We start from the raw sequence: 14,852 nt of genomic DNA, 5'->3' as shown, positions 1-14,852 counted from the left end.
GAAGGGTGAGAACAATTCCGGGCATGTAATGGCGGTAACTACAAGAAGTGGACGAGGCGGTAATGTGAATGCCTCCAAACAAAAAGAAATTTTGAGTGATGAAGTTGAGTTGCAAGAGGATGAGATCCCTTTGGTGGTTGAAAATGTGATTAATGAGAATGTGAATGAGGAAGTGAGGATTGATATCCAAGATACTGAGGTGGAAACTCAAAATGACGTGAACCCGTCTAGGGAATACGTAATAGACATGCTGGAAACGGTTGTGCCTAAAGCCAAGGCTCTTTTGCCAAGGCCACCTCCACCTTATCCTTAAAGGCTCATGAAGCAGAAAAATGAGAATCAGTTTAAGAAATTTATTGACATGATGAAGAGCTTATCCATTAATGTGCCTTTGGTGGAGGCTCTAGAGCAAATGCCGGGTTATGCTAAATTCATGAAAGACTTGGTGACAAAGAAAAGATCCATGGATTGTGAAACTATCAAGATGACCCATCAAGTTAGTGCAATAGTGCACTCAATGGCTCCGAAGCTAGAAGATCCCGTTGCTTTCACCATTCCTTGCACCATTGGGAGTGCAGACTTTACTAAGGCTTTATGTGATTTAGGGGCAAGTATCAACTTGATGCCCTACTCAGTTTTCAAGACTTTGGGTATTGGGCATCCGAGGTTGACTTCCATGAGATTTCAAATGGCAGATAGAACAATGAAGAGACCTTTGGGTATAATCCACGATGTTCTTGTCCGGGTGGACAAATTTATCTTGTTGGCTGACTTTGTGATCTTGGATTGTGAGGTAGATTATGAGGTTCCGATCATATTGGGTAGACCTTTCCTTGCTACTGGGAAGGCCTTAGTTGATATGGAAGCAGGGGAACTCACCTTCCGGGTGGGTGACAAGAAAATGGTCTTTCATGTGTGCAAGTCAATGAAGTAACCCAACAATTCTGAAGTGTGCTCTTTTGTGGATCTTGTCACAACAGTGATAGTTGATGATACTAGTGCAATGATCAATGTATAGGACCCTCTTGAGGCGGTATTGTTGAATCTTGATGTAAATGAGGATGAAGGCCGAGTGGATTATGTCAACGCCTTACATGGAATGGGCTCTTACTTTTATGAGCCTAGGAAACTCTCGTTGGATCACGAGAATAGGAAGACTCTACCAGCAAAGCCCTCAATCGAGGAACCTCCGGTGTCGGAGTTGAAGTCGTTGCCTCTACACCTCAGGTATGAATTCTTAGGCCCTAGTTCAACTTTTCCAGTTATTCTTTCCTCTTGTCTTACTAATATGCAGGTTGATGCCACATTAGCGGTGCTCCAAAAGTGGAAGAAGGCAATTGGATGAACGTTAGCTGATATTTGGGGGATAAGCCCCACATTCTGTATGCACAAGATTATTCTGGAAGATGATGCAAAGCCCTCCTTGGAACATCAAAGGAGGTTGAACGAGGCAATGCAAGAAGTTGCGAAAAAGGAGGTGATCAAGTGGTTGGATGTCGGGGTTGTGTACCCCTTCTCTGATAGCTCTTGGACTTCGCCGGTGCAATGTATGTTGAAGAAGGGTGCTATGACCATGGTTACCAATGCACAAAATGAGTTAATTCCTACCAGGACCGTCACCGGGTGGAGGGTGTGCATGGATTACTGTAAGTTGAATAAAGTGACCCATAAGGATCACTTTCCATTGCCTTTTCTTGATCAGATGTTAGACCGACTTGCTGGGCATGCCTTCTACTATTTCTTGGAAGGGTATTCTTGGTACAACCAAATTTTGATTGCCCCGGAAGATCAGGAGAAGACCCCTTTTACTTGTCCATATGGTATCTTTGCCTTTTCTAAGATGTCATTCGGGTTGTGTAATGCACCGACTACATTTCAGCGGTGTATGATGGCCATTTTCACCGATATGGTGGAAGATATTTTGGAGGTGTTCATGGACGATTTTAGTGTTGTGGGTGACTCGTTTGATGAATGTTTGAAAAATCTTGATAGAGTGTTAGCCCGTTGTGAAGAAACCATTCTTGTTCTTACTTGGGAGAAATGTCACTTCATGGTTGAGGAGGGCATAGTTCTTGGGCATAAAATTTCAAAGCATGGTATAGAGGTGGACAAAGGAATAATTGATGTAATTTCAAGACTCCCTCATCCTACTTCTGCCAAGGGAGTTAGAAGTTTTCTTGGGCATGCGGGGTTCTACCGGAGATTTATCAAAGACTTTTCGAAGGTAGTGAATACCTTATGCAAGTTATTGAAAAAAGATGCCAAGTTCGTGTTCGATGAGAGATGTATGCAAGCCTTTGAACTTCTCAAGCATAAGACCGCACCCAATTGGAGCTTACCTTTTGAGCTCATGTGTGACGCGAGTAATGTTACGGTTGGGGCGGCGTTGGGTCAAAGAATGAACAAAATATTTCATCCGGTGTATTATGCGAGCAAGATAATGAATGATGCTCAAGTGAACTACACGGTGACTGAGAAAGAGTTGTTGGCTATTGTGTTCGCAATGAAGAAATTTCGGCTGTATCTCATGGGTGCCAAGGTCATAGTTCATACCGATCATGCCGCACTCTGGTACTTGATGACGAAGAAAGATTCCAAAGCTAGGCTGATGCGATGGGTCTTGTTACTTTAAGAGTTTGATTTGGAGATTGTGGACCGGAAGGGAAGTGAAAACCAAGTGGCGAGCCATTTATCCCACTTGGAGGAGGAGGGGAGGCCTCGTGATGGCCTAGAGATCAATGATTCATTTCCCAATGAGCAACTCCTTTCTGTGTCAGTGAATGGTATGCCATGGTTTGCGGACGTGGCTAATTTCCTTTTGACTTGTATAATCCCATGTGATCTCTCTTCTAACCAAATGAAGAAGATCAAACGGGATAGTTTGGATTTCTATTGGGATGAGCCATACTTGTTCAAGATATGCACGGATAGTGTAATCCGAAGGTGTGTACCGAAGGAGGAGCAATTGAGTATCTTAGAAGCTTGTCATTCCTTTCCCTATGGTGGCCATCATGGGGGGCGAGGACAGCTTCAAAGTTCTTAGTTGTGGGTTTTATTGGCCAACTTTGTACAAAGATGCAAGTGAACTTGTGAAGAGATGGGACGAATGTCAAAGAGCGGGTGGAATTTCGAAGAAAGATGAGATGCCTCTCAATACTATTCTTGAAGTTGATATTTTTGATGTACGGGGCATTGATTTCATGGGCCCATTTGTTATCTCGTGTGGGAAAACATACATTCTAGTGGCAGTCGACTATGTTTCAAAGTGGGTTGAAGCCGTGGATTTGCCCAACAATGAGGCCCGGAGTGTTGTTGCGTTTCTCAAGAAGAGCATTTTTACAAGGTTTGGCACTCCTCGTGCAATCATAAGTGATGGGAGGTCTCATTTTTATAATCGAGCTTTTGACACTTTGCTTGCAAAATATGGTGTCAATCACAAAATTTCTTCTCCTTATCATCCTCAGGCGAGTGGCCAAGTTGAAGTCTCAAATAGGGAAATCAAGAGTATATTATCAAATACGGTCAATGTAAATTGGACCGATTGGTCAAAGAAATTGGATGATGCTCTATGGGCTTATAGGACTGCTTACAACACTCCGATTGGTATGTCTCCGTACCGATTAGTGTTTGGGAAAGCTTTCCATCTACTGGTTGAGTTAGAGCACAAGGCCATGTGGGCTTTGACGAAGCTGAATCTTGAATGGGATGTGGCAAAAAAACTTTGGGTGGATCAACTTAATGAACTTGATGAATTCCGATTTCATGCCTGCTCCAGTTCGTCCTTGTATAAGGACAAGATCAAGTACCTTCATGATAAGTATGCTCATGGCAAAGAGTTCAAAGTAGGTGACTTGGTTCTCTTGTTCAATTCTCGGTTACGTCTGTTTCCAGAAAAGCTTAAGTCGAAATGGAGTGGACCTTTTGAAGTGGTGTTTGTGACTCCTTTTGGTGCACTTTGTTGATACCCAATTTTTCCCTATATATTTTAATATGCATAAATACTTTCAAAATAGCATATATATGCATATATAAGCATGCATAAGGTTTTTATAATTTTTTCATAATTTTTAAAGATTTAAATTGATTTATTTCCTTCCCTTTTACTAATAAAATTCCCAATAATTATCCCTCAAATTATTGTTGTAGTGATTTAGTCATTTAATTTCTATATTTATGCCAAAATATAGTTAAAATATTTTTTATGCATTTTTATAATTGCATTTTGTATTTTTAAAGGTAAAATTGCATATAATTGCAACAATAGCCCTGTTAATGTATAATTACATTTATATGCATAAAATTGATCTTCTATATTTTTAAAATGTTAAATATATATTTTAAATCATTTTAGTATACAAAATTATTTTTCAAAAATTATCTGTTATTTATTATAAATTATATAGGGGAATATTGGCTATTTAAAATATAGTCAGATTTGCATTTCAACTTTAGCCTAAATTAAACACAATACCCAGCCCAATTTTAGGCTGAATTACCCGACCCATGCGCTAAATGAAATTACCCGACCCAAGACTCGTCAAATCCTGGCCGTTGATCTAAAATATTAATGGCCCTCGTCCGTTCCTTCCTTTTTTATTCCAAACGACCCACTAACGCTATCTCATTTTCCAAATCCACTGCCTCTGTATTCTCTCAGCTCCTCTCCTCTCTCAAAAACTTGACATAACCCTAGCCCCTTCAATCGCCGACCTTTCCTTCTCCGGTCTTCTTCGGTGATCTTCCATCAACTCCTAAGCCTCCAATGGCTCCTCTAATCCTATGCTTGCCTTCTCTAAGGCCTTCAAGGGCCCAGGTCTACGCCGACTTGCATCTAGGGTTCGTCACTTGTCTGTTCTTGGCTACTCCGGTGTGATTTCGAGCAAAATCACATTGTATTTGTTACGATCTTTGGGATTCTACATCTCTTGTATCCGCCTACATCACTTAGATCTGTACAATTTCAAAACAATTTGAGTTTGTTTCTTTAGTATTTTACACTGTTCTTGGAACTCTTTTACAAGAATCAACGATTTCAAAGTGTTTTCACCTTCTTCTAAAATTAGGGTTTTGGAACTCCTTTTAAAACCATGTTTAAACTGATTCTTATGTTTAAACTTCTATTTTCTTGCATACTTCGACTGATTCTGTTAGTTTACTACCTCTTCAACTTGCCTATGTTGAAAGCCCTAATTTTTTCTAGGTGTCTTCATTTGATTTTATGACTAGCCTGTTCTTGTTTGAGTTTCTGTGACTACCTTGCCTCGAATGTGTTTCTACTAAGTTTCTTATGCCTAACCTATATCACCTCTGTATGCTTGTGTTCATCTTGATTGTTCAAACTTGCCTCTTTTTATCGATACTGTTTAACCTACATGTTTGATATGACTGGTTATTCTTATCTTACTCTATTTATATGCTGAATACTGAGTCATGACTTCCTCTTTGAATGATTCTGGATTCCCTATTTTACGGTTTGATTGAAAGACCTTCCTTTAAACCCTCAATTTCTACCTCTGCTATTCAAATTAACTGATTCGCATACCTTATCTACTGTGGTACTTTATTCTTACTGACTATTTCCTTAATTAGAGTTTTCTGAACTTAGCCCTAATTGTTTACCCTATACTTACTGAATTTGATTCTTTCCTTATTAGTCATACACTGATTTGTTTTCCTTATATGCTACTTGTTCTTACCGTTTGAATTGATTTCCTTAACTTAAGGGAGACTTGTCATGATTTTGCTCTAATTGCTTCTGAGCTCCATAATTACTATATTACTATGATTTTTGCCTTATTTTACCTAATTCTCGAACTACTATATATACACACTCTCTCATTAACACAAACATGAACCTTTTAATTCAAAAACTCTCTCTCACACAAAAAACTTTCTTCTGCTCTCGCTTTTGTGCTACTTGCTATTATTCTGAGTTAGCCGGCTGCAAGCCGAGGCTAAGTATTGTGCTCTCCTATTCCTTCACTTTTGTTTACTGTCTTCTTTACTAGTATGTTCTAATTTCAATTCAAGTTCCAAAAAACAATATGGTTCTTTTATGGCTTCAGTTCATCCTGTTTCTAGTTTGCTTTTACTTATGGTTTTGCTGTGAAACTTGTAGTTAATATGATTGCATGATTAGCATATTATGTACTCCCCTTCCTTAGGATCAGTATGAACATATTACCCCCTCCCCCTCTATGTAGTCTGTCTCCATGTGATTTTGCTCTATCTGGTTTCTGGTATGAGTCTCCTTGTGAAGTAGTCTGCACTCCTAAACTTGTATGGTTATGGGATTGACCTGAAATCATGTGGATCCTATACTAAACCCCCTTAAGCATTGCTAGTTCTGTGACTATGCCCGATCAGTTGTGTCTGAGCATGTCTGTACCAATTCCTAAGATCTTTACTTGTTATGTGTTTACAATCATGTGTTCTATATATCCCCAATCCCCATCACCCTTGTGTGTAGGTTTGTTCCTTCTGTTTGGTCTTGTGAGTATTGCTGATGTGGTTTTGGACTCCATGTTTGATTTACTGTTGTCTAATCATGTAACTCTCTCTTTTCAAAGTTGTTTTACTGCATGACTCCCTTTTTTACTCCACAAACTATTCCCAGCAAATCTCTTTTAATACTGTTTTCCTACTGAAACCTTTCAACTATGTCAAGCACTCTCACTCTACTCCTAAGTCAATAGGTTCTGCCACCTCCAGTATATGTACTGCCTTGGGATCCTCTTGATAACCCTCTGAACTCTGGCATACTGAGGCTGACCCTTCCACATTGCACTTATTCAATTTTGGTTACCAAATCTAGGTGTAAGCGCTGCCCGGGATCCTTGAGATCCTTAGGGAACTTTGATGCACCTAGACTATGATATTGTCTATGGAATTTGGGCATTTGAGGCTTTGTATATCTGGGCCTATTTGTAGGCTCCCTATAGAATAACTTCTTATTTTTCTTATCTACTTATGTAATTCATTCATATGGTCTGTAATAACTTGTAAACGAATATTGGGGTAACTAGTGAAAAGGATGGGTAGTTACGTGTGGGGGGTAATAAGGGTAGAAACCATGCCTATAGGACTTTAAATTATTTGATATGTTTGCCTTACCATATTAGAAATCATGCCTATAGGTCTCAAGTGATTCCATAATAGAAATCATGTTTATAGGTCTTAAAATCAATTTCACAAGTAGATGTCATGCCTATAGGATATAATTCAATCCAGCCTTTGTTATAATAAGTGTTTACATGTTTTTTCATTTGTCATCATGCCTGCAAAGTTTCTGAAATCGGTATTAAACAACTAGATATCATGCCTATAAGGAAAAACACCAGAAATTTTACTTGTTGATCTAAAATAATTTAGTTTAAATAAATCAACGATTAGTTCACTTCGAAACTGGTTTAATTAAGTGGTTTATATTTCCCTAAAACAAGTTCTTTCAAAAACTGCCCTAACCTATCATTAGACATCATGCCTATAGGGATTCAAGAGTCTTTCTTTTAAAATCTACCATGTTTTACTATAAAACGCAGTTATCAGTATTCCGTGTAGGCAAGCCTATAAGGCGTTTTCAAAATTTTGCAACTCTGAAACTATTTTTTTTTAATTTAACGTCATTCTGATCTTTTAAAACAAGCTTAATAAATCAGTAGGCAAACTGATAGGGCCATTACTTCTGAGTTTATAAAATCAACTGCATGTCTTCTGTGTTTTGATATTCACTTAGACATCATGCCTTAGGATACTATTAAACAAAAGGCCCTTATTTGTGCTTGAGTCATGATGTTTATGTGTATTGTTTGAGAAGGTAAACCTGAACCTCTAATTGCTCTCTGTTATCTTATGTACTAAAGTCCTAATTGTTCTTGCATGTCGCCTTAGTATTTTCACCTTTAAAACCTTAGGGGTCTGTCTAGAACCACCTATAATAGAGGTCCTAAATCCCTCCAGGGCCATTAAGAAGGGACAGGTAACAGCACACAATAGAGATCGCTGACCAACACTCGCTTTAAATGACCACTAAAGGGACGAGAAGGGTAGATATCGGATATGATGACTACACGCTAATTTCACGTGTAGCCCCTCATTGAGGAGTGTTTACCGGACATTGTATGGGGTGATCCTATAGGCTAACCAACCTAGGACTCCTCTTTTTCACAATTCCTTTTGTTTAAACTTTTTTTTATAATACAACTTATCCAAAACCTTTGTCTTATTATTTGAGTTATACAAACATACCTTATCTGTAATTATTTGTTTGGACTAATTCGTGAATATAAGTTCGGCCAGGACCCACAGTTGTGGACCAAGAGGGGTGCCTAACACCTTCCCCTTGAGGTCATCTCGAGCCCTTACCCTAATCTCTGGTAATGCAAACCAATCCAAGAGTTAATTACTCTAGGTGCCTTAACGCACCATAACCCGTTAGGTGGCGACTCTTCAAATACCCAATTCCTAAAAGGAAAGGAGTTATTACCCCCATGAATGTCGAAACCCGGACTTCTCTCTCTCTATAGAGGGAAAAAAGGGGGCGCGACAGCATGGCGACTCTGCTGGGGATATCTTTAGGCTCTTACCATAACAAATTTATCTTTTTACAAATTAGTCCAAGCATGCTTTATCCCGTGCTATTCTCCCTTATTTGATTTTAACTATCCATTTGTTAAGCATTTAAGGTTCTTTATCTCTGAAACTAACTTACCTCTTTGTTTTCTTTTTCCTGTAACTGTCTTTCAATTATTTAAATGTTGTATTTATTTTTCCTACGTGAAAATACTTGACTACATGTTATTAATTGCTGCATAAATCATGCTCCGTATCATATTCCACTCGTGCGTATCAAATCCTATAGCAACGCTTTAATGAGTGGTTGCGCTCTTTCTATTTACTACCTTTAAATTTGGAAAGGCTTATTTGCGGTAAAACCAGTCGATCAGTGGTACAGTCGACGGTTCTGTGTCTTTCCCCTCGAGTTGTCCGGTTGAGGGTACCAGTCTAAAACCCTATAGAAACCTTACTCTGGTTAAATTATGCATGCATCATGGTCAAACCTAGTTGGATCAGTTATGTTGTCCACATAATTAATCCTTTAAAATAATCCTTATCCAAAGTCCATCGGGTTTTTCATAATCCCAACGGACACAACAATGTTCTGTGCATTATTTTGGAGAAATAAATGTTGATTTGTTGATCATAAATGTATAAATAGTCGAGTCCGGTGGGAGTAAGTTCTAACCCTTTTCTTTTGCAGAAAATGAGGCACGAGGTCCCCAGATTCGGTATGGTTAGCAATATCCCACCATTGCTGCTAGATTGATGGGAGGACCTTTCGTCAAGCGACAAGAAATATGTGAAAAGTACCTGGGTAACCTGCCTTCCTTGCTAGATATTGAGCCAAACAACAAATTGATTGAAGCTGCCACTTTATTCTGGGATAGTGAAAGAACTGTGTTTCGTTTCGGTGACATAGAAATGACACCGCTTCTAGAGGAAATTGGAGGGCTTGCGGGATTGACTTGGGACAATCCCAGGCTATTGGTACCAGAAAATCGTACGGGCAGGGGATTTTTGAAGATGATGGGACTGAAGAAGAATGTTGACCTAGTGTGCTTGAAGGAATCCTACATACCTTTCGAATACATGTACGAGAGGTATGGCCATATCAAGTCTTTTCGCACTTACCATGATGATATCTCTCTCACTTCTTTGGGTCACATCCACCGCAGAGTATTTGTATTCATTGTGTGCTTTCTAGACCTGATAGTGTTCCCAATGAAAAAGGGAATAATCCACACTAGGTTGGCCATAGTCGCCAAGACTCTGATGGAAGGGATTAATAGACAGACATATACCATAGTCCCCATGATCATAGCCAATATCTACAGGGCTTTGGAGCACTGTCAAAGAGGGGTCAAGCATTTCGAGGGTTGTAATTTGTTTCTGCAGTTATGGTTGCTGGAGCATTTCCAAAAGGGTCGCTATCGCCAAGAATTTCCTTGGAGGGCATGGAATGACCATATTGCCTTCCATCACCCTAAGCAGATGACCTACATTCCAGACAAATTTGCTCAGCCGAAAAGTGCCAAAGAATGGGCAGAATTCTTCAACAATCTGACCGAGGAACAGGTGTAGTGGATGTTTGAATGGTTCCCAACAGACGAGTTATTATCAGATCCAGGGATGCTCCGCACTTGGTGTTGATCGGGTTAAGGGGGATATACCCATATGTCCCTGTGCGAGTTATGAGGCAAGCAGGCAGAAAATAGGTTGTACCAAGGGTTGTCAAGATGAGTCATTTCAGGGCAGACTTTCAAGATGATGACGTCCCTTACAAGTGCCAAGCTCAGCATATGTGGCACTGCAAAATCATTGTGGAGAAAAGCACCGTTGAGCCAGACAGGTATCATGCAGGGTGCGAGCCTCTCTATTCGGCATGGTTGGAAGGCAATCTGAAAGGAATGGTGACACCAGGGATCGGTCGAGGGAACATAAGCTTAGCTCAAGTCAAATACAACAGGCTGCGCAAGAGGGTCCACGACTCTGAGAATGAGTACCAGGAAATATATAAGAGGAATGTAAGGTTGATTGAGGAGTGGAAAGAGATGGCAATCACTTACAACAGGAAACTAGAATATCTGGAGCGAGGAATAGTGGAGCAGGAAGGCAAAGTCATAAAGAGAATTGAAAATTGCTAGAACGTTAAAGGAGCTGAAGAAGGACATTTGGCCAGAGCCTACTTGCTGTTGGGGTTGCGCGAGTTGGGAGATCTATATGATGGAGTCCGGAAGATCGAATCTGGGGAAGGTCCTTATGGGACCAAATAGGCTAGATTTACTTGCTTTTTCTAAAATGTATTATGGCCAAGTGCCAATAGTGACTTAGTTTATTATTATCTTAATGTCATTTTGGGATTTGTCTATTTTTATATTATGAAATAAAGCATTTATTGGCATTAAAAGTTCTCTAAGTTTATTTGTCGCTAGGCCTACCTCAGGCACAACGAGGTTTCCAAAATAGGATACGAATTTTCATTTCCCCAATATGTGTTTAAATACTACAAACGTTTTAGAGTCCTCACTGACTTGTTAACTTTTTGTTTTTTCTTTATTTTTGATTATTCACATCCCCTTAGGTTGGTTCGCTCATACTGGCCTCGTCAGCATATCATACCAGATCTAGAGGCCCTCCACCTTCTCCTCCTCCAAGCAACAAAAGGCAGAGGAAAATCAAAGATGGACGACTTAAGTGGAATCCGAAAGGAAAATATTGAGAATGCAGAGACTTCAGATGGTCGTAGTACTCCGGCCCCAAATGATCTGGTTTTGAGACTGGAACAAAAGATACTGGAATTGCAAGGAGAACTTGAGCAAGTTCGAAACTTGGCAAACTTGTCACTCACCCTCAATGTCCCCGATATCCACCAACAAAACACGAAGAACCCAACACCTCCTCAAAACACACAAAACCAACAGCCACAAAATCCTACCGCACCAAATTAATACGCAACTCCACCCCATATATCAATCCGCTGCCAATACCAACTCCACCACAACATCATCAACAACCAATTCAGTACCCACCAACCACCACTTACCACACTCCCCAAAACACAGCACAACCCATTCCCGATCTACAAAACTCCACCAATGACCATCACTACACCTAAGTTCCTGGAACCCATCAAAGCAACCCCATATATGTGAAAACTATACCTCATTCTACCCAACAAATCTCCTATACACCAAAATCCTCCGAGAAAGACCTGCTCATTAAAAACATGGTCGAAGAACTCAAGAAATTAACAAGCCGAGTTCAAGGTGTTGAAGGCGACAGAGGGATAAAAGGTTTGAACTATGAAGATATGTGCATACAGCCGAATGTCGAACTGCCAGAGGGGTACAAACCTCCCAAGTTCGAAATGTTCAATGGTACAGGTAATCCCAGGGTTTATCTAAGGACCTATTGTGACAAGCTTGTCGGGGTCGGAAAAGATGAAAAGATCCGGATGAAGCTCTTTATAAGGAGCTGTACTGGGGACTCTTTGTCTTGGTATATCAGCCAAAATCCCAAGAAATGGTCAAATTGGGTAAGCATGGCATTGGATTTCATGGATGGGTTCAGGTTCAACACAGAAAACGCACCAGATGTTTTCTATATTCAGAATCTCAAGAAGAAATCTACTGAGACTTTCTGTGAGTATGCTACTCATTGGAGATCGGAAGCGGCCAAGGTCAGGCCCTCTTTGGATGAAGAACAAATGAATAAATCAGGGCAGAGGATCCCCAATATTATGAGAGGTTGATGGTTATCGAAAATCACAAGTTCTCTGACATCATCAAACTCGGAGAAATAATTGAAGAAGGAATTAAGAGCGGGATGGTAAAGAACTTCGAGACACTACAAGCCACGAATAAGGCACTATAATCAGGTGGCATATCGAAGAAGAGAGATGTTGGGGCAGTAATGGTGGCACAGGGCCCAAAATCTCCACTTACCTATCAAACACCTCCACCCACATATTAGCCTTCATCTCCTAGATATTCCCAACCAGCCACTGTCCATCACACATATAACTCCCAACCATCCCACTTCCAATCACCACCAGCTCGCCAAAACTATCCAAGACCAAGACCCAACTTCGACTGCAAGCCACCCAGATAATATATCAACATTCCTGAGCCTATCAACCAATTGTATGAAAGGTTGAAAACCACAGGTTACGTCACTCCTGTTCCCGCTATGGCATTAGAAAGTCCATCACAATAGGTCAATCCGAACAAAACTTGTGCATAACATTCTGGTATGAAAGGGCACACCACTATTGAGTGCCGAACGTTGAAGGATAAGATCCAGACGCTGATTAACAACAAAGTCATACAAGCAAAGGAAGTCGCACCTAATATCTGCAACAATCCCATCCCTGATCACAGAGGTGATGGTATACATGTGATAGAGACAAATGAAGAATGGGACCCTGAGGGGTCGATCGGCCTTATTCGAGAAGGCGATGACTTTTAAGGTTGCAGTCACACTTCCTCCTATTGTGGTTCAGACTTAGGCACCAATCGAGGTTAAGGTGACTACATCAGTTCCATTTGAGGTGGAAGTGGCTCTGCCCGCAGCCACCCCCGCTCCATTTGAAGTAGAAGTGGTCACACCTTTCATTGTGACAATATCAACCACACCCTCATTCAACTCAAAAGCAATACCTTGGGATTACGTTGCCGAGACTCGGCGGAAAGGGAAGGCCAAGGTAGAGGAATCTGACATTGCACAAGGAATGACTAGAACCGGAAGAGTCTATACACCTGAACACCTTGGAGGTTCGAGTAAGGAGGCCACTACTAAGCAGCCTATCATTGAGACAGGGCCAAATGACCTGTGGAGGAAAGTGCAGGCAAAATAATACTCTGTCGTTGACTATCTGAACAAAGTCCCTACTCAGATATCTATCCTGTCACTATTGCAGAATTCAGAGGCAAACACGAATGCTTTGATGAAAGTACTGAGCGAGGCTTATGTACCCAATAACATCACTCGTGGGGAAATGGCCAACATGGTTGGGCAAGTGCTGGAAAGCCATAAGATTATCTTCCACAAAGATGAGCTACCGCCCAAGGGTTTGAATCACAATCGAGTATTGCATATCACAGTGCAATTTGAAGACAAGTTCATTGCCAGGGTCCTGGTTTATGGGGGTTCGAGCCTAAATATTTGTCCATTGGACACTTTGAAAAGGTTAAACAAAGGTTTCCACGAGATACGGGTAGGAAGCATAAATGTGAAGGCTTTCGAGGGGTACTAGAGGGCCATGATCAGGGAAATCAACATTTGCTTGCAGATGGGCTAACTTGGTTCGACGTTGAATTCTAAGTACTTGACATACCGGCCTCATATAATCTTCTGTTGGGCCGACCCTGGATCCATGCTGCTGGAGTCATGCCTTCCACACTACATCAAGCCGTGAAGTTTGAATAGAACCATTAGGGAATAATCATTCACGGAGATGGAAGTAAGCCCATCTACACTAGTCAAACCATCCCAGCCATTGGACATAGAAGAAGGCTAGGAGGGCAAACCTATCATCACATCGAATAGGTCAATGTCATCGAGAAGGATAAGTGGTGGAGTAACAAAATAGAAAGCATACTAGCATGGTCTGGATATGAACCCGGCAAAGGGTTGAGAAATAACCTCCAAGGTATCACCAAACCAATACAGCTAAAAAATCATCGTACCACTTTTGGGCTCGGATACCGATATACATGGCAAGAGTACAATGATTGGTCGCCTCCATGGCATGGACCATATTACCATCTTGAGCAACTGGTGCCACATTTGGAATAGGCTTTTCATCAGGCTGACACAATATGGGGAACTGCAGAGGAAGAAGCACTCGCTGGGTTGAAGAATTTGTTCTTGGAGGATGAGGACATGGACTGCGGTGCCACAATTGAGGAGGAGGAGGAAGAAGGCCTCACTATTCAGACTGTGGCGAAGGGAGCTATTCTCATAAACTGGACTGCTACACCATCCCGAGCTCGCCGAGTCCCTGGGTAGCCTAGCAGAATTTACTTTTATAAGCCATTCTAGGCATTTAAGATTTCACGTAATTTTGTTTTAAGTTTTACTTGTTTCAAAATAAATGCTCGATTTATCGAGCCGTGCTTTGTCTGGACAATTTTTCAAGTTTTAATCAAATACATTTGCTCTTTATTATTCGCTACTATCTTTACACATTTTCTTTCCATAGCGTTATTAATACTTTTCCTGATGAACTAGTGACTGTGACATGTAATGAGGCAACGCAACATGAGAATAGTGATTAGAGGAAGAAGATGAGA

General features: G+C 40.7%; 1 protein-coding gene across 1 annotated transcript; it reads left to right on the top strand.

Annotated features, from left to right (window-relative positions):
* Window positions 1–3,143: 3,143 nt before the first annotated feature.
* On the top strand, window positions 3,144–6,135 carry LOC138879833 (uncharacterized). The gene is made up of 3 exons (XM_070159471.1): window positions 3,144–3,603; window positions 3,661–3,842; window positions 6,082–6,135. The coding sequence occupies exons 1-3, from the start codon at window positions 3,144–3,146 to the stop codon at window positions 6,133–6,135; spliced, it is 696 nt and encodes a 231-aa protein (XP_070015572.1).
* Window positions 6,136–14,852: the final 8,717 nt, after the last annotated feature.

The sequence above is a fragment of the Nicotiana sylvestris genome, chromosome 10, assembly GCF_000393655.2.
Source record: "Nicotiana sylvestris chromosome 10, ASM39365v2, whole genome shotgun sequence".
In the NCBI taxonomy this organism is placed as follows: Eukaryota; Viridiplantae; Streptophyta; class Magnoliopsida; order Solanales; family Solanaceae; genus Nicotiana; species Nicotiana sylvestris.
Note: the sequence above shows the minus strand (reverse complement) of the source record. Positions and strands in the feature narration are given on the sequence as shown.